General features: G+C 40.1%; 1 protein-coding gene across 1 annotated transcript in view; it reads right to left on the bottom strand.

Moving 5' to 3' along the window:
• The window catches only part of ARA6 (Ras-related small GTP-binding family protein), a 52,859-nt gene extending 27,799 nt beyond the window's left edge, over window positions 1-25,060 (bottom strand). Inside the window, exons 1-7 of the mRNA XM_089995380.1 lie at window positions 24,860-25,060; window positions 23,190-23,266; window positions 17,954-18,037; window positions 17,706-17,800; window positions 17,334-17,439; window positions 15,036-15,125; window positions 14,739-14,825 (exon numbers count right to left, since the gene is read on the bottom strand). Of these exons, the coding sequence (XP_089851506.1) occupies window positions 14,739-14,825; window positions 15,036-15,125; window positions 17,334-17,439; window positions 17,706-17,800; window positions 17,954-18,037; window positions 23,190-23,266; window positions 24,860-24,884 (564 nt within the window). The 5' untranslated portion in view covers window positions 24,885-25,060. The remainder of the gene's footprint in view (window positions 1-14,738; window positions 14,826-15,035; window positions 15,126-17,333; window positions 17,440-17,705; window positions 17,801-17,953; window positions 18,038-23,189; window positions 23,267-24,859) is intronic.
• Between the last annotated feature and the right edge of the window lie 517 nt (window positions 25,061-25,577).

The following is a 25,577-nucleotide window of genomic DNA, read 5'->3' as shown; positions in this document are numbered from 1 at the left end:
TGCATTGAGGTTCAATTTATTAAATACAATGTTCCCTGTGGCGATGACATAATGTGTAGGATCATATTCTTCTGTATGATATGATTTATATGTCACATGATGTGAAATTATGAATGCATGCAATAAATGTTTAAGTTCAATAGTGGACTATAGTTCATGGAACCTTATTGGTTAAATGTATAATTTTATGATTTAAATATCATATGAAGTGATGTATGATGTGATGCATATTGATTTTATACATGCTTGTACCTGTGTTGTTGGCTATCGACCCTGACAGTGGTCAATTGTATTGATTCATGTATGACAATAGTTTTTACTGGATATGGTACCCATTGAAGAATTGTTCTCAAAGGATTCTCTGTGAGGGTGTTTATGACCAGATCAGGTAATCTGGCAAGAGCGGTAAGTCTTTGTGAAGAAGTGCGTTATTCAAGAGTGGGTAGCCTGCGAAGACGGCATATTCCTGTGAAGAAGTGCATTATCCAAGACCAGGCAGACCATCCATATAGGGCGCTAACTCCTTGTAAAGTTGTATATCTCCTAGACCAAGTGATCCGGCGTGGATCTTGTAAATTTTTATTATAATTAAATGAAGTGTTATGATGAATTATGATGATCTTCTGAGTTGATTGGGATAGCCAATCATAGATCTATAGATTAGGTTTTTTTTGTAGCATGATTATAAGCTGAACTCAGATGTGAGAATCAGATCCTTATTGATTTTAGATCTTGATTGCGGTTATGATTGTGATGTTTATGTTAGCATATAGGTGAATAACACATCACACCTACAAATGACTAGGTTGACTTATTAGGTGAATGATACATCATGCCAAAATAGTTTTATTGCAAATGATTGCATTATGATTGTCTCATTTGAATATATCACACCTATGTATCATGATTGATGTGTATCATGAATATCTAACTGATTTATTTAAGAAGTATGTGCATGTGTTTCACGCTGGCATGGTTAAATATGATTTGCCCTATTGTTTATAAGAGTTATGAATGCATGTGAAAATGATGCAATGACCAGAATGTCTTAGATGCATGTATATATTCAAAAACGATGACTTGTATGTCTTGAATGCATATGAATTATGCTTTATGATGTGACTTCATGTTGAATAAAACATTAAGTGATGAAATGCTTTTAAATACCTTATATTTAAATGCTTGAATGGATGACTTATGGGATATTGTCCCCTTGTCTGTCACTTGATGATAGATGAATAATATATCATGTCTTAAGTTTTAAATGCTTGATACATTTTTCTTTAAGTTTGAGTTTGGGTTGTTCCTCCAGATTTTAGCGAGTTTGACCTCATTTTATGGCAGACAGGTAATACAAGTAAAGTATGATGACTACCTGAAGCGAAGGACTGGTCGAGTTGCATCCTCGAAGGTCCACTCTTATCCTACAATCTTGGTAGACATGATCTTTTTGTTTTAAGTACTTGATCATGTATAGACTGAAATGTTGTTTTTATACTCTAATTGAAAATGAAATTAAAACTCTTCATATTTCAGTCTTATATTGTACGTGAATTAAAATGTTGTTTTTATACATGATCTTTTTGTTTTAATTTGATTGTTATCTTTAGTGTAACCTCGCCCAAAGTCTTAACCATTTTTTAAAATTGTTTTCGCATTATAAGATCTGATTTACTTATACTTATCAAAAAAAAGAAAAAATTTGTCTCAAAATTTCAATATTTGAACAATAATTAAGGTTAAAATTTTGGGGGCATTCCAATTTGCTTAAAGACCAAATAGAATTGTTGGGTTCTTTTTGTACTAGTCAAAATAGAGTTGACTAGTCAATAGAGTTGTTGGAATAGTCCAAGAGCTCAATTTGAGACTACCACTTGTGTATAAATAGGAGGGAACCCCCTATTGTTCTCCAATGCTCTTCTAAAGCACTCTAACTCATTTTATGAGTATATTATGAATAAAATGTCATTTATTTTTAATCTTGCTTTTGTGACTTAATGCATGGTATTGCCCTTAGTGGTTGTTTGTATTGCCTATGTTGGCACCTTGTATTGTCCCTTGGTGGACTTGTGCATGTGCACTTTGTATTTATGTTATTGTTAGCCCCTTAAGGCTCTTGTTTTGTTTTTTCGCATATTTCATTACATGGTATCAGAGCGAGGGATTTTTTATCTTGGTATCTTGTCCGAGTTCGTGATTCGAAAGGAAAATTTGGATTGATATATGGCTTGAACTAGAGGCTTTCGTATTTTGGTATGTATCTCTTGTTTAATCTTTAAAAGGTATTTATGATATATTTTTTAAAATTTGTTTAAAACATTATGGTTATTTTTTAGATATATAAAATGTGTTTTTTAAATCAATTGGAATTAGAGTTTTTATGAAATGTCTTTTAATGAAATATTATTTTAATGGCTCTTTAACTCATACGTAGTCTAATCTTAAGCTCCTTATGATAAATTCTCTACGTTATTATTATTTTTAAAACAAATATATATAATTGTATGCTCTATGGTACGTGTTCATTCAAAGTATACATATTTATTTTGGGTTTCTTAACGCCATTATGAGTATTGGTGACTTTATGCACGTGTCAAAGCATGTTCTTTGAATTCTATGTGGTGCTTTCATTGAGATGTACTCCTTAAGAATTTTTAAATTCTTGTAGGTTTTGTATCTTGAGTCATCATTCATGGATGTTTTGTATGCTCTCATGAGATTGTTCTAATGGTATATAATCTTCATATTTATGTGTCATGGACATATGTCTATGCATGTTTTTATGTGTCATTAATGATTATGTGTCATTTCAAAATTCTTTTTGGTATTTTGGATTAAAAAAATAGATGTGTTCTCAAATTAAATTAAAATTAGAGTTTTTTCTTAAAATCTCTTTTTAAGTGAGTTATTGTTTTATTGGCTCTTGCGTAAGCATGATAATTCAAAATATATTTTAGGTATGTTAGTATCTTATGTGAAACAACGGTGTTCCTATGCATATCTTATGTGATTCTTTATAGCTTTTGTATAGGATATGTGGCTTTAAAGTTATTAGATTATTACATATACATGAATTTTGATCTCTTTGTAAGTATCCACGATTAGTTGTACCTGTGCATACTCTTGGTTTTCTATATGGTTCCTTGAGAATCTCTATATGCGTTTTGGACCTTTTTCATGTTATATGACATTATTGTCTCGTAATGGCTCTTGATTTTTAATCTATATTGAGATATTTCTCTATGTAGCATGCTTATATTGGCCATGCTCATTGTTATTGATGTGATCTTGATTGCCCTTGCTTACACAAGGTTTATGAAAAATTAGCAATTGACATCTTGTTTGCATATGATTACTCTATATTCTATCTACCTTTATTGGTTTTGATTTAAAACTTTGTTTTTCAAATCGGTTCTTTTATATGAACTCACTCATTTGAAATTTGTTTTTCGTAAGCCCATATCACCTTTTTATAGCATTTGATTTGTATATCACAGAATTTTATATGATGTATCATTTTATTTTTGGCCTTGTTATTGGGTTAGGATTAGCCGTTGAAGTGAGTTATGTGTACACCTTATGTCATCTTATTAGCCTAGATTCCCAAGGGTTATGAGCAAGGTGCTTTTCGAGATCGATCTTCGTTCAGAGTACCATCAGTTGCAGATCAGGGCTGAGGATATCCCAAAGACTGCGTTTAGGTCCAGATACAGGCACTATGAGTTCTTGGTGATGTCTTTTTGAATCACTAATGCCCCTGCAGCGTCTATAGACTTGATAAATTGAGCTTTCAGGTTGTGGCTAGATCAGTTTGTTGTAGTGTTTATTGATGGCATCCTGATTTATTCTGAAAACGTGAAGGAGCACTGAGAGCACTTGTGAATCGTGTTGTAGATACTAAGAGAACATAAGTTGTATGCTAAGTTCTCTAAGTGTGAGTTATGCTCGATAGAGTGATGTTTCTTAGTCACGTGATCTCAAAAAAAGGGAGTAGAAGTGGATTTAGCCAAAGGTTAAGGCAGTGTTGTCTTGGGAGCAACTTAAGACAATGTCAGAGATCAGGAGTTTCTTAGGATTGGCGAGCTACTACCGCCAATTCATACAGGACTTCTCTTGTATAGCTACTCCGATGACTAGGCTTTTATAGAAAACGGTGAAGTTTGTTTGGTCACCTCGGTGCGAGGAGAGTTTCCAGGATCTAAAGAGGAGGTTGACCTCAGTCCTAGTATTGTCTTTGCCTTCTGGGACGAGACGGTTCATAATGTACAACGATACTTCGAGTACCGGCCTGAGTTGTGTCTTGATGCAGCACAAGAAGGTCATCGCGCACGCTTTTCAACAGTTGAAGGTGAACGAGAAAAACTACCTCACGCATGACTTGAAGTTAGCAGTTGTCTTCGCATTGAAGATCTATGCGCCACTAGTATGGGGAGCAATTTAAGGTTCTATCTGACCACAAGAGACTCAAGTATATTTTCACACAACAGGATTTGAATTTGAGGCAGCGCAGGTGGTTAGAGTTCCTCAAGGACTATGAGTTCACCATCGCCTACCATCTTGGTAAGGCGAATATAGTGGTAGATGCGCTTAGCAGGAAGACCTCAGTCATGACAGCCAGCTTGATTGGTCAGAGTTGGAACTTGCTTGAAGAGTTCGTCAAGTGGCAGTCGTTTGCATACGAATCCGGACACATCCTATGTGTTGGGATGAAGGCACGACCTAAGATTATAGATTGTATTGAGGAGCTTCAGTTGGCCGATCCGAACTTCGAGAGGTTATACGTGAGTGCCCAGAAATCAGGTGTGCAGTTACATCACGAGGAGAATGGGACTATTATGTTCAAGGACTGATGGTGGGTTCCGAAGGCACTGTAGGAGGAGTTGATGAGCAAGGCCCACAGGTCGAAGTATTATGTCCATCTTGGTTCTACCAGAATGAGATATTCAAGGATCTCTAGAGGACATATTGGTAGAATGAGATAAAACAAGATATTGCAGAGTTTGTGTCTCGGTGTCTCACTTGCCAGCAGGTAAAGATCGAGCATTAGAAACCTGATGGACTTCTTCAGCCTTTGGACATCCTTGAGTAGAAGTGGGACGACATATCGATGAACTTCATCGTGGGTTTGCCAAGAACCCATCGTCAGCATGATGTCATTTGGGTGATTGTAGACCGATTGATGAAGAGCACTCATTTTTGTTTATCAGGGTGAGTCAGAGCTTGTAGAGCCTAGCATATTTATGTGGATAAGATAGTTAGACTTCACAGGGTACCACGTTCGATTGTGTCAGACCGAAACCCCCTCTTCACGTCTCGTTTCTGGCGCCAGTAGCAGAAAGCCCAAGGTACCACGTTGAAGTTTAGCACGACTTTTCACCCACAGACTGACGGGTAGACAGAGCGCACGATACATACACTTGAGGATATGCTTAGACCGCGTGCGCAGAATTGGGCAGGGGATTGGGATAGGCATGTATTATGCCTCTTATTTAAATGTTATTTTATATAGACAAGAGATGTTTTTCAATATGGTGAGTTATGTGCATTGGTTATTCACAATTTTTGTGTGTTTGTTTAGCCCATAAGTGACATTGTGATTGTGCTCTTGTTCTAGTAACTAATCCACTTGAATTTTGAGTGTCATTTTATGTAGACAAGAGATGTTTTTTTAACGTGGTAAGTTATGTGCACTCGGTTATTTACATTTTTTGTGTGTTTGTTTAGCCTATAAGTGGCATTGTGATTGTGCACTTGTTCTAGTAGTTGATACACTTGAATTTTGAGGTTTACTGAGGTAATGGCTTGTGGTGGTCGAACTATTGTTGAGGTTTGCAAAATATCACTTCTTGATATTTGTGTGATTTTAAATCTCTTCATATTTTCTCAAATTAGTGTTGATTTGCAAATATCATTCCCTTTGTTATGTGAAATTTTTAAAATCTCTTCATGAAATTTCTAAACTTTTATTACTTGTTTTTCCTTGTATGGAAAAATATTTATTAATAAAATTCCATGCATTTCATTGATAACACACACACACACACAAGATTGTTATTTGATCCTTTGTACTTAAACCTATTCTAGGTTGTGTGAGTGAATTCTAATGGGTTGTGATTTATGAGATTGCTCTCATTTATTACTATGTGCATTAAAAATATTACATATATATATATGTTTCGTATTAATTATCTTGTTCACATTGTTGTATGCATAAATTTAATTAATTCCTCTTTTCTTGAGGGTTCTTTTTTGAAGTGTTATACTTTATATGCATGTTGTTTTTAGTATAAATTGATGATTTGTTTTATTTGAAGTATTTTTCTAAAAATTTAGGATATTATTAATATATGATTGTTTATCTCTTCTTGATAATTTATACGTTCTTTATTGATTAAATTCTCTTATGATCAATGTCTATATTTTCTTGAAAAATATGTTGATTTTGGGTTTATGATTGTCGAAATTTGATTTCATAAAATTTCTCTGCGAGGTATGGTCTTCTTATCTTTCTTAATGATTGTCTAATATTTCTAGAATTATTGCTTAAGGTGCATATCTCACTCGTTTTTAAAAATTGTGTAGTTTATAGTACCTTTATATTTTGTTGGGAATCTTAACCATCCTCATATATATATATATATATATATATATATATATATATCCATCTACTTTAATCTGTGTTATTCTTGTTTAAAATATATTTTGAAACTATTTTTTAACTATTTTGTTAAAACGTTTTCTTTTAAAACTATTTAGTTAGGATATCTTCCCTTGTGTAGTTGGAACATTTGTTTTTGTTCTCTTTGCATGTTCTTAAAAATGATATGAGAAATAAATTTTATTTTGGATGCATCATTTTATGAATATGGAGATAGCCGATGAAGGCATTTGGTGAAGATTATCAATGAGGACTTGTATTTAATAAAGATCTTCGAAGACTTGTATTTTATTAAGACCTTCGAGGACTTGTATTTTCAAACTTTTGGTTATCACACTGTAAGTTTAAGGGAGAGTATTAAGTTGTATGTATATATACACATACGTCTATATATGTATTTATAACGATGTAATAGGTAAATACTAGGGGTGGCAATTTCTGACACGAGCCGCCAACCTGCTTCTTAGGAGGGTTCGGGTTCGGCTTAAACGGGTTCGTGTCGTAAACGGGTCGACCCGCCTAACCCATTTATTAAACGGGTCGGGTTCGTGTTAGGAGTATGCCAACCCGACTGACCCGTTTAATAAACGGGTTAGGCGGGTGGGTCAACCCGTTTACCCAAACCCGACCCACCAACCCTTTTACCCATTTACCTTTGGATCATTTTTTCTTTTGAATACTTGATTAGGGATTTAGGGTTTCTCTCAGAGAACGGAGGCTAATTTGGAGACGATCTTGCCTTCCTTATGGGCACTCTTCGGCTTGATCGCCGGCAGCATCCACTCTGTCACCACCACTCTCATCTGACCACCACCACCGGTGGCGTCCTTTCCCTGACCGAGATTGTTGCTAAAGCGCAACTCAAACTCGTCAAAAAATCTGGTGGTAGAGAGACCAGAGGGTTTCACGACGATGGTGGTGGCGGCCTTCTCCTCTTTGCCCTGGGGCTCAGCTTCGTCCGCTCATAGGGGGGAGAGCCATTTGGCGTGCATGTACTCAGGCTTCCGCCAGGGTGGGAAGTGGAGCCCCTTCCTCTTCAGCGACTGCTTCGCGGCCTCGGAGATGATGGTGACGATCTGGTGGAGCCGGTCGGCTTTCCCGACGAAGATGGGCGGCAGGGACTGGAGCACTGCCCGGTAGTGGCTCGTCGACCCGTTTACCCATTTACCTGAACCCGAACCCGCCAACCCGTTTACCTGACCCCGACCCACCTGCCAACCCGCCTGCCAACCCGTTTACCCGACCCCGACCCACCCGCCAACCTGCCCACCAACCATTTTACCTACTTACCCGAAACCGACCCGCCAACCCGTTTATTAAATGGGTTAACCGTGTCGTGTCGGGTTACCCGTTTAATAAATGGGTCGGGTTCATGTTTGCCACAGCCGACCCGTTTAATAAACGGGTCGGGTTCGTGTTGAGGTATGCTGACCCGCCAACCTGTCGTGTTGACTGGCCAACCCGACCCGATTGCCACCCCTAGTAAGTACCCATTAGGGGTATTTTGGTTATTTCAATGCTTGTAACAAGTTGTGCCCATTGGTACTTTTACTTTATTTTGTTCTTTTTATCCTTCTTTGTTTTTATCGAGACTATTTGGTCAAAGACCAAATAGAGCACTTGGGTTCTTTTCGGACTAGTCAACATAGAGTTGACTAGTCAATAGAGCTGTTGAAATAGTCCAACAACTCTATTTGAGACTACCGCTTGTATATAAATAGGGATAAACCCCCCTCTTGTTATTCAATGCTCTTCTAAAGCATTCTAACTCATTTTATGAGTATATTATAAATAAAATGTTATTTATTTTTAATCTTGCTTTTGTGACTTAATGCATGGTATTGCCCTTAGTGGTTGTTTGTATCGCCTATGTTAGCACCTTGTATTGTCCCTTGATGGACTTGTGCATGTGCCCATTGTGTTTGTGTTATTGGAAGCCCCTTGAGGCTCTTGTTTTATTTTTCCGCATATTTCATTACTGGTTAAGAAATTAGTCAAAACTTCTTTTATTATTGTCTGCCCAAACCCATAGAAAATCTTCATGGCAACCTTGCAGTAACAAAAATAATAATTGCTTTCTAGCTTGAGTTCAACTGCCATGAGAGAAATACATAGTTTCTGCAACAAGATATGGAGTTTCAGTATTTTTAGGCTCTCAAGTCTCAACTGATAGATAAAAACTGGTGCAAAGTCGCACATGATTAACTGAACATGATTAACTGAAAATTCGACCATCCTATGCCACTTGGACACTTCAGTTGGCACGCATGTCCTGTATCAACCCCACATAACACCAAACACTATGACACTTCATGGACACAAACAAACATATGCCAAACATGATCAACACCATGTCTGTAACTTAAATCTTTTTTTTTTCTTATGATCTTAATTGCTGATTTTGTATTACTTGCATACAATAACAACAACAACTACGCCTTCATCCCAAAACAATTGGGGTCGGCGATATGAACAAAAAAAGAAAATCATTTTGGGTCTTCCACATGAATCATTTTCCTCCAATTCTATCCAATGTCATGTCCTCGGTGAGGTTCAAAGCATACATATTCTTTCCTATTATCTCCATCCAAGTCTTCTTAGGCCTACCCCGAGCTCTTTTAACTAATATATTTTCCCATTTCTCCATCCTTTTAACTGAAGCATTATTAGGCCTTCGCCGAATATGTCCAAACCACCGTAAACGATTCTCTCTCATCTTACTTTCAATGGATGCAACGCCTACCTTCTTATGTATCTCCTCGTTTCGAATCTTATCTTTTATTTCATTTCCACACATCCATCTAAGCATACGCATCTCAGCTACACTTATTTTTTGAATATGATGTCTCTTGGCAGCCCAACATTCCATACCATATAGTAAAGCGGGCCTAATTGTCGTCCTATAAAACTTTTCCTTCAACCGCAATGACATTCTACGATCGCACAACACTCCAGTTGCACTTTTCCATTTCATCCACCTAACCTTTATCCTATGATTTACATCTCCATCAATTTTTTCATACTTTTAAATGATAGATCCCAAATATTTGAAACAGTCATCCACCGGTATTTCTTGCTCACCAAGCTTCACTACACTCCCATCACTACTTCGTTGCTTACTAAACCGACATTCCATATATTCTATTTTACTCTTACTCAACTTAAAACCTCTTGCTTCCAATGTTTGTCTCCATAATTCCAACTTAGTATTAACTCCAGCTCTAGACTCGTCAATCAAAACAATATCATCAGTAAATAACATACACCACAACACATTTTCACGAATTGATCTCGTAAGCTCATCCATCACTATAGCAAATAGGAAAGGCCTTAATGCAGATCCTTGATGTAACCCAACCGTTATAGGAAAATAGGTTGTCACCCCTCCACAAGTGTAAAACCCAGTTTTATCAAAAAAAAATATTTATCGGACACGGGTCGGGTCCAAACCCAACCCGGATCCAACCCGTGCCCAGCCCCTCGAAAACCCTTTTCAGAGGGGCTAGCAGCCCACAGGGGGGGGGGGGGGGGGGATCTCCGGCGACATCGGGGGCGGGCCCTGTGTTCGCCCCCCTCCTTATAAAAAGGCAAGAGGGGAGGGCTTACGAGCCTCCCCCGACCCCCGACTCTCGCTCTCACCTCTCGTCTTTCCCCTCTGTCTCTGCTACGACCCCCCCCCCCCCCCCCGACTCCATCTCCCCCTCGTTTCCCTCACTCTCCCTCTCCGGTGAACTCCCTTCACGGCGATCCCCCCCTTCACGACACCACTCCTCGGCAGCCCAGGTAAACCCCCCTTTTCTTCCTCTGGTTCGCCGGAAGGCCGGCGGCCCCTGCCGAGCCTTCCTCCTCCCTTTTCCGTCAGGCAAGGGGCTCTGCCCCCCTTGCCTTCCTCTTTTTAGCAAGCAGAGGGCTCCGCCCCCCTTGCCCTCATCTTTTTAGCAGGCAGGGGGCCCCCTGCCCTTTTTACTTTTCCGGCAAGGGCCATGGCCCCTGCCCTTCCCTTACATGTAGGGGCCGATGGCCCCTACCCTTCCCTTAAGAAAGGAAGCAGGAGCCTTCGGCTCCTGCCTCACCCCTTGGAAACCCAGCAGGGGCTGATGGCCCCTGCCCCTCTCTTGACCGACAGGGGCCTCTGACCCTGTCGCTTTTTTCTGTTGAGCAAAGGCTCGACAGGGGCCTTTGGCCCCTGCGCTCCCTCTCCCTACTCGTTTCCTTGGCAGGGGCCATCGGCCCCTGCCCCTTTCTTTTAAAACCTAGCAGGAGTCGAAGGCTCCTACCCCTCCTTTCTTTAAAACCCAGTAGGGGCCGAAGGCCCCTGCCCCTCTTACTTATATTCGGCAGGGGCCGATGGCCCCTGCACCTATCTCCTTTAACGACATGGGTCATTGGACCCTACCCCGTTCTTTTTCATCACTCTAGGGGCCAATGACCCCTGCATTTAATTGCGGAGAAATCGAGTTTTCTCCCTATCCTTATTCGTTTTATGCATGCTAAACAACATACTTTTGCAGTATTACGCAACGGAGCTCATTCGCGCCCCGCGAACTAAACCAACGATCACCTACGCTCGTAGACGACTTCTTCCTCGCAATACCCCAAGGTAGGAGAAGTTGCACAAGGACTTAAACAATTAAATCAAGCTTAAATAATTGAAGATTGAAAGGACTTAATTACATATTTATATGTATATACGTAGATAAGTACACTTTCAATTCAAGGACGCGGTTTCGCGATCCTTGTCCTTTGTTTTCGCATTTCCTATTTTTGTTTGCCGTCGCGCTTTGCGCCTAGGCTTTTGCTTTCGTATTTACTGCTTACTGTCTTTTAATTCAAGGACGCGGTTTCGCGATCCTTGTCCTTTGCGTTCGCATTTTCTGTTTCTGTTTGTCGTCGCGCTTTGCGCCCAGGCTTTTGCTTTCGTATTTACTACTTACTGTCTTTTAATTCAAGGACGCGGGTTCGCGATCCTTGTCCTTTGCTTTCGCATTTCCTGTTTCTGTTTGCCATCGCGCTTCGCGCCCAGGCTCTTGCTTTTCGCATTATTGTCTTTTGTTTTTGCCTTGCCATCGACTCAGCGTATTTCAGGAGGAATACATTTTCCACTATTTTACCCGATATATTTTGGGAAAATCCTTGATCTGGGACAAGATCAAGTTGTTTGGTGATGGGTTCTTTTGCGAAGCCCATTTACCAAAGACCAGTGTCGAAACGTGCATAGCACCCAGACACTGCATCATCGGATGCGAGATTCGAGAAAATCACATGCCATATATAGGCAAGTTGTTGATCATTTCGAAAGATTTAGAATGTTAAAAATAACTTTTAAAAACATTATATCTTTGCGAAACACACACTTGAGGCTCCTATTAAGGACCTATATCCCTTTCCTCGTAGTGTACTCTTGATCATGCGAGGCATGCTAGTACTACGATGGTTGGATGAGATGGTCTTATGACATCGATTTATGTTTTGTGCACGTTGTTGGAAAACACATATAAAAAAAGATGGGATCGCCTTCATAGGCAAGATGCTCGTTTTGGTCTAATGGACCAGAGCATGAAGAATGAGGCGACGGCTAAAAAACCCCGTCACGCTCAATTCATCCTGGCTTCGTCAAGAGAGAGGACGAAGGGTACCAACTCCGATGGACAGACCATTTATGGCTTTTTACGGGCAAAAGACCCGTCTTCCCCAGTCATCGGAGGTTAGGGGGGATTGAGGCTACAATAGTTAGCCTAACACTTCTGCAGAAGTTGGATGCATCCCTATCAGGCCTTGGGGACTTACTCTCTCGACCATCGGTCGTCTCCATAGGAGTAGGATTCAGTCAGACAACCGAGGTATCTTAAAATACTCAACATAATGAGCACTCGGCTATTTCGACTCACGTGCCATGTATGTACCCGCATGGCCGGTTAACAAGTAATAACTAAATTAAGCATGCTCACCTTTCAGTTTGTTGTACTTATCTTGTTTCTCCAGTTTATCTGCTTAGTTTGCACGTTACTACCTGCTGCATAAATTATTTATGTCTAATTTAGTTCTTTCTGTTTTTGTGTTCACCTACTAGTTTTTCGCAAAACTAACCCATTTCATGGGTACAGGTGACGAATAGGTGCATCACAGGCGATGACGCGACTGCGAGATGACTTCAAGATCCACTGTTTCTGCTCGTAGTTCTTCTCCTGGACATTTTGGTTTTTGTTACAGTTTTCCTGGAGGGAATCCAAATTTTGTACAAATCTGACACTCTCTTTTAATAGAAGAAATGATTTCCTAAGTATTATTGCAAATCGTCCATAGTAAATCTTTGTTCTCCCGCTAACGTGCCCAAAGTTGTCAAACTTGTTCCCTTTTCTTTTAAAGAAATTGTTTCCGCTGATTTTAAAAAAATTAACTCTGTAAAGAAAAAGAATTTCTCAACTACTTTAAAGGAATTATAAAGTTCGAAATTTTGGGGCGTTACAACAAGTGCGGACATTGGTTACTACTCCTTCGTACATATCTTTAATTATACTAATGTACTTGAGAGAAACACATTTCGTCATCATTGTCCACCAGAGAACATCCCTAAGTACTCTATCATATGCCTTCTCCAAATCAATAAAAACCATATGCAAATCTTTATTCTTCTCTCTATATCTCTCAATAAGTTGTCTAAGAAGAAGTATAGCTTTCATAGTTGATCTACAAGGCACAAAACCAAATTGATTCTCCGAGATCATGACAACCTTCCTCAACCTATACTCGATCATATGCAAATCTTTGTATTACTTGCGTATTGTCATTAACTGCATTACATTTCAATTTTTAATTTGGATTTATTATTTAATGTTTGTAATCATAATAATTTAAAATTTTTGTTAAAGAATTTAAGCCTAGGATGATATTCATGTTTTCTTGCTTTTACATTAAGAGTTTTGAATCAGGTTCTTATGTGAACTTTTACCTGATATACACTGAGGAAGACTCCTTAGTCATATAGACACGATTCTGGTACAAGACATGACAAAGACACGCTTTTACAACATGAGAGTTATGTACAATTAACAGAGACAAGATACAAATACATACATAATAAAGAGTATGTAGCATCAAAGTTCCTTGCACAGTATAGAGTATGCAGCTTTAGAGAAAATGGAGCATTAACCAGGTCCTTAATATAATAAGTAGGACCAGGTTGGGTTGAATAAGATAGCTGGAAGGAATGATACTGAGCCAAGCATGATGTGCATCCATAGCCTATGTAGAGTCAAGCAAGCTCCAGTTCTCCAGGCAGCTCAACCTTGCGGGTGTAACCCAACTGAAGTCTGGCTTTCCCCATTTATCTCATGAAGTTGCTAACTAAAAGGAGGTGGTCTGATTCTATTTTCCCTGAGTCCCACTACACAAAAGAAGTAAAAAGAAGTGCAAACTAAATATAAGCACTTTCAGATGGGCGGCTTGTGTTTTCTGCGTTGTTGCATAGCTTACATACTAATTCAACTCATGATCCATGGAGCTCCAATGCATTGCCCACCTCTTGATAATTACGAGTTATAACTATTGGTCTGCCTTTTTTTGTGTAGGTTGCTTCTTGTTCTGTCTTTGTAACCGTTTTGGCCAGCAATGTCTCACCCTCACGGCTCTTTCCCATGTCTGACATTTTTGCCTTTCAATTTTAAAAAGCTTTATTTTGGTCTCAAAAAATTAAAAAAAGGAAGGAAAAGCAAGTAGCAATAAGTATAGAGCTGATAGTATGATAGCTTCCTGCGTCAACAAATATGGTAGAAAACTAAGATAGTTCGGGTTACAACATGCTCTACAGAGTTTGGTTCATTGCTTGAGCATATTGCTTTCTGGAGAGAACATTTGAATGGAATTTGCATCTAATTGACTTCATTGACACATCTATTCAAAGATTCATGAAAATGATAGCTTTACAATAATCAAATCATCACAGACAAGTACAGTTATAGTGAGAAAATATTAACCTAACAAGTCTATCACAAGATCAATAGCGATAACCTTTCCTGTATGATATGTTTCATACATCCACTTGAATCAACAAGAGATAAAACATAAGAGACTGAAACTTTACCTCAAAAAGCTGATTAATATTATCAGCAGTTTTTGCAGATGTTTCAATAAAGAACATTCCATTCTTTTCTGCATACTCTACAGCATCCTTCAATTGCAAACACAACTCATATGTGTTAAGAAACAAGTAAAAAATGAACACACACACATGCACCTGCGTGGACACACAGACGCATGCATGTGTGCTCACACCCGCACATGCACATGCACATGCACATGCACATGCACATCTTGCACAACCACATGCACGTGTGCACACACACAGAGAAAAGAAAACTCTACAAATAATGATGCGTACTTGAACCAAAACAGCTCTATTTTCATGAAGATCAGCCTTGTTCCCCACCAAAGCCATAATGATATCAGAACTTCCGTGTTTCTGTAGTTCCTGTTAAATAAAAGGATCCTTCAATTTCAGAAAGAGTATGGAAAATTTCCTGCAACATGAATTATTAGGATGCACCTTTTTACGGGAAGAGATTACGCGGTGAAGTTTATCAGATAAAGAACCATAGAACCCAAAAAAAAATGGTACCACATAAAATTTCATTTGAATTTTATGAATATGGGTACATGGTCATCTTGGAAATTCATATATAAAGGACTGCCTCTTTACCCATCAAGGAGACTGAAATTCATGAAAAATAGAGTGTTTTCTTTCCCCATAAAATTCTAAGTTTTATCTTGATTTAACTGTAACTCTGACAACATCAAGCTGATCAATCTACACTCATGATATTAAGGTTCATTCTCTTGAGATGTGAGCAGCACTAACAAGATGATCCGAGCCGTAAATACCGATAACTTTCGGCTAGAAAATTTGGAATGTAGGATCAAGCACAGGGAAGCAGCAGATAGTACCGTGTTTAGATTTGGTTCAAACTTTCCTTGTGTTTGTGCATTGCCTCCAGATTGGTATCGGAGAACTTAAAAAGCATTATTCTTTTCGTCAAGAACATAACAGGAAAGTAAAAGAAAGGCACAGCTAACATATGTAGAATCATTGAATCAATGAAATCAAGTGAGATCAGCTTGGGCTTTCTCAAGCACAGTCAATTACTCATCAAGCCCTAGAGTCAGATATTAGATTTGGCTCGCAAACCTAATTCAAATAAGGGATAAGACTAAGAAAATGTTTACCTCCAGCTATTAGGAAGCAGCTCACGTAGTTTTCAATCCCACATACCCTTTAAATACACTTGAAAGAAATCTCTAGCCCCAGAAAAGGAAATATTCTACATCCATCTTATATCAAGCCACTAAATGGTCGTCCAAATCAGGGTTACCGGAAACGCTATAGCAGTAGGGGAAGCGTGCTTCCCCGAGAGGCGTTTCGGAAGTGTGAAACGTGTCACTTTCGAAACGTGTGAGGAAGAGCCCCTTTTAAATGGGAAGCATGTTTCCCATTTTGCTTCCCACTCGCTTCTCCGATCGCTTCCCAATATCAGGACGTCAAATTTCTTTTTTTCTTTTTCCTTTTTTTTGGGGGGGGGGAGCCTTTAACAATTTTTCTTTTGCCCAATATTGGAAAATTTTGATTCTTATTCACTTCCCACTCGAATCTTAGGTTGCTTCACTTCTCGCTTCCGAGAGGATTCTCGGTTCGCTTCTAAGTAGTCCTGTGTTTCCGGGTTTGCTTCTAAGTCATCCCGCACTTCCCGCTTCCTAAAATTTTAGAAGTGTCTCGCTTCCCGAAACACTTACCACTCCCACTTCCTCGACTGGCAACTCTAGTCCAAATAGACACTTGGAAGAAGTCAAATGTCTTTTTCTTCATTAACATTTAGATGCTCTCATAAGGCTTTCAAACCCTTTTTTTTAAGCAAAAGAGAAGTGAATTAATGATAAAAATCTGTCACACAAACACTTCACTTAGCATGTGTATCCTGTGTCGATGCGATACAACATTCAGGCACTCAAGGACATTTCATGGACACAGTCAAATCAGTTTTGTACCCAGTCAACATTGTGTCATTAACTGTATCCATTTTCTTTATGATCTTATTTTGAATTCACTTCCATTCTTTTTCTTTCGAAGTTTGTCATCAATTACATTACATTTCAATTCACCATGGTTTCATTATTTAATGTTCCTAGTTATAATACATATATCTGTGTGTGTACGGCCATGTCCCCATGTCCTAATTTTTGAGAATTATCATATGATATCAAGTGTATCTGCATCATGTCTCGTTCCCACATCCAGGAAGAAGTTGCAAGAAGAAAACAAGAGAAACAAAATTGTCAAAAACTGAAAGTGAGCAAAACAAATGACAATGTCCCAGCCAAGACAGATCAGTTTTTGGCCATCTCAGTCATGCCCAGGTCAATACTTCACACTGCACTAACAGATGGATTAACTGAATCGGACTCTCAATATCATTATCAACTCCATTGCTTTCCATAGGAGTTGAACCTCATAAAGGTTCACTAGTTCAAGGATGACAAATAGTGACAAAAAAGAACACTAAAATAGCTATAGCTGTAAAGCTCCACATTTAATTGAAGCATTTTACAAGATTCAAAATATTTTTCAGACTTTCTTGGCTCTTAAGCAGCACATGTAATGAATGGTTTAAGGTTGTCTTGCATATACCTTGACCCAATATTGTGCTTTATGGAAAGTATCCATGCTTGTTATGTCATACACTATAATTGCAACAGCTGCTCCACGGTAGTATAGAGGGGCCAATGCCGCATACCTGATAAAGGAACATCAATTATCTGTACAAACAACAATTTTCGAAAGGCTTGCATAAAGCTGCAGTTCATGAAGCAAAAATAAAAAGTCATGAAGATGCCCAAATAAAACATTTGTATCATTTTTTTCCAAATACAATACCTAATTGACTCCAATTGATAAAAAGAAAAGGAAATTAATTACTATTCTAAGGAACTATAAGACTTTCTTTCTAAGCTAAAAGAGTACAAAGACTGCAGTATCAGGAAAAGTTGCAGATCATACTACCTCTCCTGACCAGCAGTGTCCCATATCTCAAATTTCACTGTTGTAGAGTCTTCAAGAGCAACGGTTTGTGACAGGAACGATGCACCAACAGTAACCTGAAACTCAAGTAAATAACATAATCAAACAGGCAAACAACCATATGCAAATCTATAACAAAACATTAAAGAAAACACATTCTGATCTTGAATTTAACTATAAGCAATAAGGCACTAACAAAAGGCCTGAATTCTGTGAACATAATTCTTTACCTTGGATGTTGGGTCAAATTGACCACGAACAAAGCGCAAAACAATACAGCTTTTGCCAACTCCAGAGTCCCCCAAAAGTACCAGCTGTATGTAGGGAAAAACTGTCAGCTGACTAGAAAAAAGAGAACATGCAAAAGTATAAAGGAGTAAGCTTCACAAAAATTAACAAAAATACATGCACGCATGTAAGTTCACACACACACACAAACGTGTACCCAGTCACTATATAAAGAAACTGGGCAGCCACCAAGCAAGACTATCTGACAAGACTAACCACATGCGCAAGCACAAAAGAAATATGAAAACCTTGACAAGAATATGAGCAAGACATATATGAATATGAATTAGAGAACTAGTAAGAAACATTAAGCAATGCATCAAGAAAAATAAAAAAGACAAACTAAGCATGTGGCATAAAGAATCAAGGGATGCAGTGAACCATCACGTTCTCGTGATGAGAGGTGTAATCTTGCTTTTGAGGGTAATGAAATTATCCATGAAACTACCCAATGGAGTCTGTGTTGGGTTTTGGCACCAGTGTAATGCACGCTTAGATACCAAACATAACGCATAGTAGAAAGGATAATAATTTTTTTTTTAAATATGATAAGCTCATGCTAGTGGCCTACATGTATGAGGAAGTTCCTATAAGACTAGCACTTGCCTAATACATTAGCACACTAAGCACATAACTCACACACTTAAGCTCTCACATACTCAAGTGAAGAGACCTTAAAGGCACTCTGACGTTGGGCACACTCACTTAGACACTCAAAAAGACTTCTTCATTTCACTGCATGAGGATGGAAAGAATGTTACATCTAGGGGGTACATAGAGTCTTTCCAATGACTAAAAGAAGGAATAGAAACAAAGGAGAGTGGCTGTAAAAACCATTTTAAAAAAAAAAAAAATATATATATATATATATATATATATATATATATATATATATATATATATATATATATATCTGTTTGGACCCGGGTCGGGTCGGGTCCGGACCCGACCCGGGCCCCTTTTTATTTTAGGGTTTTCAAAAACCCGAGCAGTCGGGCGCCGCAACCCCCCCCCCCCTTTTTCTTTCCCCTTCGCGTGCGGGCAAGTTTGGGAAACCCACCAGGGGTTTCCCCTTTCGATTGCCCCCTGCGCCTTTATGAGAGAGGTTGGAGGGCGAGGGGAGTCACGCCTCCCTCTCGCAGCCCTCGCTCCCCCCTCCGCGCCGGTCTCCTCCCTGCTGCGCACACCGCCGACGCCGGCCACCACTCCCAGGTACGCCATTCTCTTCTCCTCCCTCTTCTCTTCTGCTCCCTCTTCTTTTCCTCACCCCCCTCTCTGTCACCTCGCCGGGAGGCCGGCAGGCGGCGCACAGCCCTGCCGTGCCCTCCTGCCTCTCCGGTAATCACCGGAGGGCCGACAGGTGGCCTGCAAGGCCCCTGTCGTCCCCTCTTCCCTCTGGGGGTGCGCCGGAGTGCCGACAGGGGACCAATGGCCCCTGCGACACTCCCTCACCTCTGTGGGTGACAGGGAAACTGACGGGAGGTCGGTTTCCCTCCCTGTCACCCCCACCCCGGTCTCTCTTTCGACAGGGGTCAGCTCCCCTGCCACCTTTCGACCACCTTTAGGCAGGGGCAATGCCCCTGCCGCTTCTTGTTTTTTCCGGCAGGCGGGGGCTCGCCCGCTGCCTCTTGTGTTCTGGCGCGCAGGGGTAGTGCCCCTGCCGCCTTCCTGTCTCGGCTGGCAGGGGCAATGCCCCTGCCGCCCTTTATTTTGTTGGGCTGGCAGGGGCTCACCCCCTGCCGCCCCCTGGCTTCTGGGAGGGCAGGGAATACCCCCTGCCGCTCTTGACCCTCGGCACGCAGGGGGGCCGGACACCCCCCCCCCCCCTGCGGCTCCGCGATTTTTGACTGGCAGGGGTCGAGGCCCCTGCCGTCTCTTGATTCGTCAGGCAGGGGCTGGGGCCCCTGCCATTCCTCATTTTCGACAGGCAGGGGCTGGGGCCCTTGCCATTTCTTCATTTTTGTCAGGCAAGGGCCAGGGCCCTTGCCATTCTGTTTGTACCAGGCAGGGGCCGAGGTCCTGCCTTTCCCTGTTCTTGAGGTAGGGGCAGAGACCCCTGCCATGTGTGACCTGTTTGGCTGGGGCCGAGGGCCCTGCCTTTTGTTGTTCTGTCTGGAAGGGGCCGGTATCCCCGGTCACTTAATCCTACCCTTGCTCCCGTCGCACCATTTAATTAAATTATCATAATTGAATACTCACCCTGTTGCAGACCTCGCATCGGACCCCCCGCTCTGGCTCCGCGGCCCGAGCCTCGTATCATCTACACGCGTAAACGCACGCAGCTGCACGACATCCCGAGGTAGGGGAAAGTCGCACGAATAGTGTGTATGAACAAAATAAAATAAGACTTCTGAGATAGAATAATTATTTTTGCATATTTGCGTATCTGAAGAAGTATTGGTTGATCAATGTTTTACTCTTTGTGATTCTTTTGAAATTGCATAATGTAAATTCTTTGGGTAGACTCATTCTAGAAAGAATCAAGTAGTTTACTTGGCATGCCTGTTTACGTGTACGATTACTTAACTCATAATTGTCTATTATGCATGCTTATTCCTTTGAAACTGCATACTTAAGATAGACTTTGTGAAGAGACTCAAAACCACTGCAATTGCTATTATAACCGAACCTTAAGGCAGGTACGGTATGAATTTTATGTAAGATCATGGAGGGTATTGAAGTGTGAAATCTATACTTTACTGATTTTGATGTGGTAATATCGGCCTCCACAGGCCAATTGCTTAGAAAAGCAAAACATGTCATGTAGGAACCGAAAGAATCATAAACCATTATGTTGCCCTCTCATCGTAGTTGTACCTCTAGGAAGGTACGATCATACTTTTGGACAAGTACGTCCCATGTGGGTTACGATGGTGGGATGATGAGGTTGTGGCAACCTCGATGAGTGCAAATTAGCAAGATGCTGAGATCACATAAAAAGGTGACCATTCGCCTTCACAGGCAAGATGCTCGAGTGGGTCTAATGGACCAGAGCATGTAGGATGGGGCGGCGGTTAAGAAACCCCCGTCGTACCCATCCGATCTTCACGGTTCATCAAGGGAGAGGATGGATGGTACAAAAACTCCGATGGACAGGTTGTTAACAACCACCCCACGGGCAAAAGACTCGGTTTTCCCCAGTCATCGGAGTTAGGGGAATTGGGATTACCATAAATTATCCTAGGTGGTAACTCCCAGGCACTTCTGCAGAAGTTGGATGCATCCATGGGCCACGAATGCCTTTGGGGATTTACTCTCTTGGTCACTGACCGTCCCCTTAGGAGCGGACTCAGTCAGCCATCCGGGTTAATGAAAACACCTGACATAATAAACCCCCGGATCGGTCTCGGCAGTTTCTACGTTTCGCGTCTGTGCGTACCCACAGGCCAGTTAATATCAGAACTTAAAGAATATATTCATGAATAGATGCAGATGACTGAGACTTACACTGCTTCAACTAACCACTCTTTGCACTTATTACATTTGTTAGAATAGACTACAACTGCTTTAATTGCTTAAATATGATAATTGCCTATCTCATGAATGTCCTGTTTTATTTTCATTCTACCTATCTGTTCGTGCACCTACTGGTTTGTTATGGAACTGACCCATTTCATGGGCAGGTGAGGAGTAGGACTTCACTGGCGGCCGATGGCGTGGTGCAACGTGGATCAAGATTTATCTTCTTTCTGCTGGCGGCTTGGCTCTGGGACTTTTTGGAGTTTTCTTAGATTTATTGAACTTTGGAATAAAATGCTCATTTTGTAATAAACTGCATATTTTAATCGATTGCCTTATTTCTTAAATTCCTTTAAGTTGTTGTACATGTGAATGATGGTTTTTCAGCTAACGTACCCAGAATTGTTGACTTGTGTTCCTTTCTAAATGTCTTCCGCTGTCATTTTTAAAAGTTAAAACTTTAAATCTTTGAAAGGTTTTTCGATAAAGTTTTCGAAATCACAAGTCGAAATTTTGGGGCGTTACAGTGGCACAACTAACTAGGAAACTCTCATTTTTCACTAAGAGGTCTCTCCAAGAATGGAATAAAGACAAGAAATAGGATAAGCTTACTAGAGACTTCATCCTGTTTTTGCCAATGACCACAACCACCTCATTAATGACTACCTTATCTTGGCTACAAGAGTAGCCAACTTACTTTTTTTTTAAGGAAAAGGTAATTAATTAATGATTGGAGAAATTAAGCACAGTCCAACAAATGGAGTGATGACGACAGGTCACCACAGAAGGAAACTGAAATAAGAAATCTAAGAAAGATAAATACAAATATCAGTAGAAAAAAGAAGAAGGTGAATAGAAGAGCGAATGTTGATGAGGCAGGACACCATTCTGGATGCCAATAAAGCCAAAACTTGCTTCACGAGTGGAGCCGTGAAGTCTACTGGAATATTAAATTGAGAATAAATCAGCTCAGTTGACACCAAAAGCCGCAGCCTGAAGTGGCCAAGGAAATGGGCATGCAAATTCCCACGGCATGATATCGCCACAGCCCTGCAACAGCAATCTGAATACACATTCGCTGTTGTGAAGAGGTCTCCAGTTTCAGTTTGTGGGAATATGTGTGTGAGCCTGAAGTTGCAGCTTGAAGAGGTCAAAGTGGTGGGCATGTGTACTCCAACAACTTGACGGCATCCACATAGTAACTCTTCATGATCGTTGGCTGCCCTACTATTGAGACCAATTAAGATGATCAAATGAAGCTATTTGTTACCCTAATTCAGTATGGACACCATTCAAAATCATGAATGCAAGAGGAACCTACCATTTCAACAGAACTCATTTCGGGAATATAACATTGTTGTGTTAAATGGTACTATATACCAAAAACTAAAGACTGAATAAGATGAAATTATTTTCATCAAAATATGACAATAAATAGATGTTACAGAAAAGAAGTACTGATTTCATTATAACAGATGAGAAAAATCATGAGAAAAAAAAAATAATAGGAGATCCTTTTAATACATTTGTAGTTTGCATCTTAGTTACCAGGATGCTTCCGGTTTGCATAATAGAGAAAATACTTCGGGTGATTAAAATCTGAGAATTTAATATAACATACAGTAGAAACTGAAGGTAATGCTTCTGACCAAAAGTACAACTCATTTAACATAACTTGCACCATTTTGTTTCAATTAAATGAACTAGAATGTAGCATACCTTAACTCGCAAGTTCCTTGCATCTGTTGTAGAAGTGTTCTCTGAATTTAATGCATTTGTCCCTCCAGTGGATTTACCTATTATTAGCATGTGGATTAAAGGAAATTCAATCATTCAAACAAACATAAAGGATAAAAGATATGCATTGAATGTTGTACTCAATTAAACAAACTATCAAATATTTCTTGCTGATATATTTGCCTCCTTCGACACTATCCTCCGGTCCTTTGCTAAAATAAGATAGAAGACAGAAGGGCAAGTAGCAAATAAATTCCAATTATCATGGTGACCAGAACACTGCTTAAATTGCAAAAGACTAGATCTTCATTAGAGGGTAAAACTTATTGCCATATTAGATAGGATTAAAGGGCACCATTTCACTTATTTATGCTTGTTTTGGAGCATCGTGTGAATTTCTTCACCAAGGGCACATTTGCTTGCACTTTTCTTGTGTGAAAATGAATTCAAATTTGCAAATGAGTCATTTACACATCTGAAAATGAGAATGTAATTCCAATTTAGTGGATTTCCCATGAGAAATGGAATAACACCAGTTATGTGTAAATGAATCAGACATGAATCATTTACACAAAAAAAAATATTTTCACACATCTGCAAACCCTTGTGAAGGAAACATTTACACATGCCAAATATCGGCATGTTTGCAAAAGAATGTGAAAATGACCAAATGTGAAACAGACTCACAATTTTGAGAGTCTGATTCACATTTGGGGGCGAAGCAAATATACCCCAACCTTCATCATATGCTAGTCTTTCTCTCTTATCCCAAGCCCTCTGTGGCCACAACGTAAGGAGTATGAAATTACGTCGCTGTGTATATTTCGTATATGTTGCATATTATTTTTATTGAGCATTTTTTGATCCCGCTGGAGGGGGAGACCCCATACTATACCAGCATCTCTTTAGATTCTTCGGTCATCCAGAGGCGTACATTCCCATTCCGCCTGAATTCGGTATCAAAAGTCATATCGTGTCAACTTTTTGGGGAAGACTGATCTAGGATGCAAAAAGGATATAAACAATGTGCAGTTCTGATCTCTTGATGAAGGTTCTAATTTGAGCAAAAAGGTATGCATGAGAATCACGTTTCCCTTGAACAATTGAGTACATGTCTAAGGAGACGTCTTTCCCGCCCAAAACTAACGGAGAAAAAAACGAAAGCGAGAACCGAGAGATACGCTAAAGAAAGGTTATGGCCCCATTCGAGAAACAAAGTTGATTTGTTTGGTTCTGTGGCTTGAAGCACCAATCATTTTTGTTTCAGCTCAAACTCATCCAGAAACCAGGTGATTTGGCAACATTCAGCATAATCGAACGATCGAAATTCGAAATTGCATCAATCGGTGGAAACTATACAAAACGGGGGAAGCCTAAAAATTCGAGGCGCCCACGTCGGCGAAGCAGATGACAATTATGCCAAAATGCATCCAATCGATGAAGGTGCAACCCAATTAATAAAAACCCACGCCATAACCATAGCAACACCTTCCCCTGATACCCTAACACCTTCCGGAATCCCAAAAAGGATTTGAATTGCAATTTTTTCTAGAAGATGAGCTAGAATAAAGAAGAAGAGGAGGAGGAGGGAAAACGATCAAATTGATGGCGGGTGGAGGAATAAGGACTAAGGAGAGAAAAGCGGGACTTACCCGGCACGGATACAGAGCATCCCATCTGAAATGGCGTAATTTAATATGCCCAACGAGGAAGATGACGAGATGCGTAGAATAAATCCTCTCTCTCTCTCTCTCTGATGGTTTTGCTGGAAAGGAAGTATCTGCCGTGGGTTGTCCTTCCTCTCTGCTTTTCTCGGCTTCTTCGCCTCCAAAATTGTTTGACAGGTCGCCCCAATTTCAGCGGTTTACACGTTTCACAATTATGCCTTCGGCAGGGAGAGGATTGGGTGCAATATGATTGTACAAAAATTATGCCTTAAGCACCCGATCGCCATCCATCATGGGTTGGGCCCCACACCTGACAGGGCTGTCCCCAAGATGGAGGGTGATTAGATGCTTAATGCACAAATATTGTGCAATCATATTGCACCTGATCTTTTCACCTTCTGTGCAGGGCTACTCATGCACAGGTTCATGTTTGTCCTTGTGCGTGTTTGAATTCATGGAATTAGGTGGAATCGGAAATTAAGCCCTTACGCATTCTTTTTTTTCTCCTATTGTGGCTATGAGAATTTTCATGGAATTGGTTTCCAATTCCATGAAACTAATGACACGAGATTTGATCACTTTCATCGCATGTGTGGAGCGTAATATCCGTGTATATTCCACTTTTCTGGACAATTCTACTTTTTCTGGTTTTTCTTTTAGAGGCTGTTTGTTTCACAAGGGGTCTCTTTCACACGAAAGGTTC

Source organism: Nuphar pumila, chromosome 2, assembly GCF_984573655.1.
Source record: "Nuphar pumila chromosome 2, dmNupPumi1.hap1.1, whole genome shotgun sequence".
Classification (NCBI taxonomy): Eukaryota; Viridiplantae; Streptophyta; class Magnoliopsida; order Nymphaeales; family Nymphaeaceae; genus Nuphar; species Nuphar pumila.
Note: the sequence above shows the minus strand (reverse complement) of the source record. Positions and strands in the feature narration are given on the sequence as shown.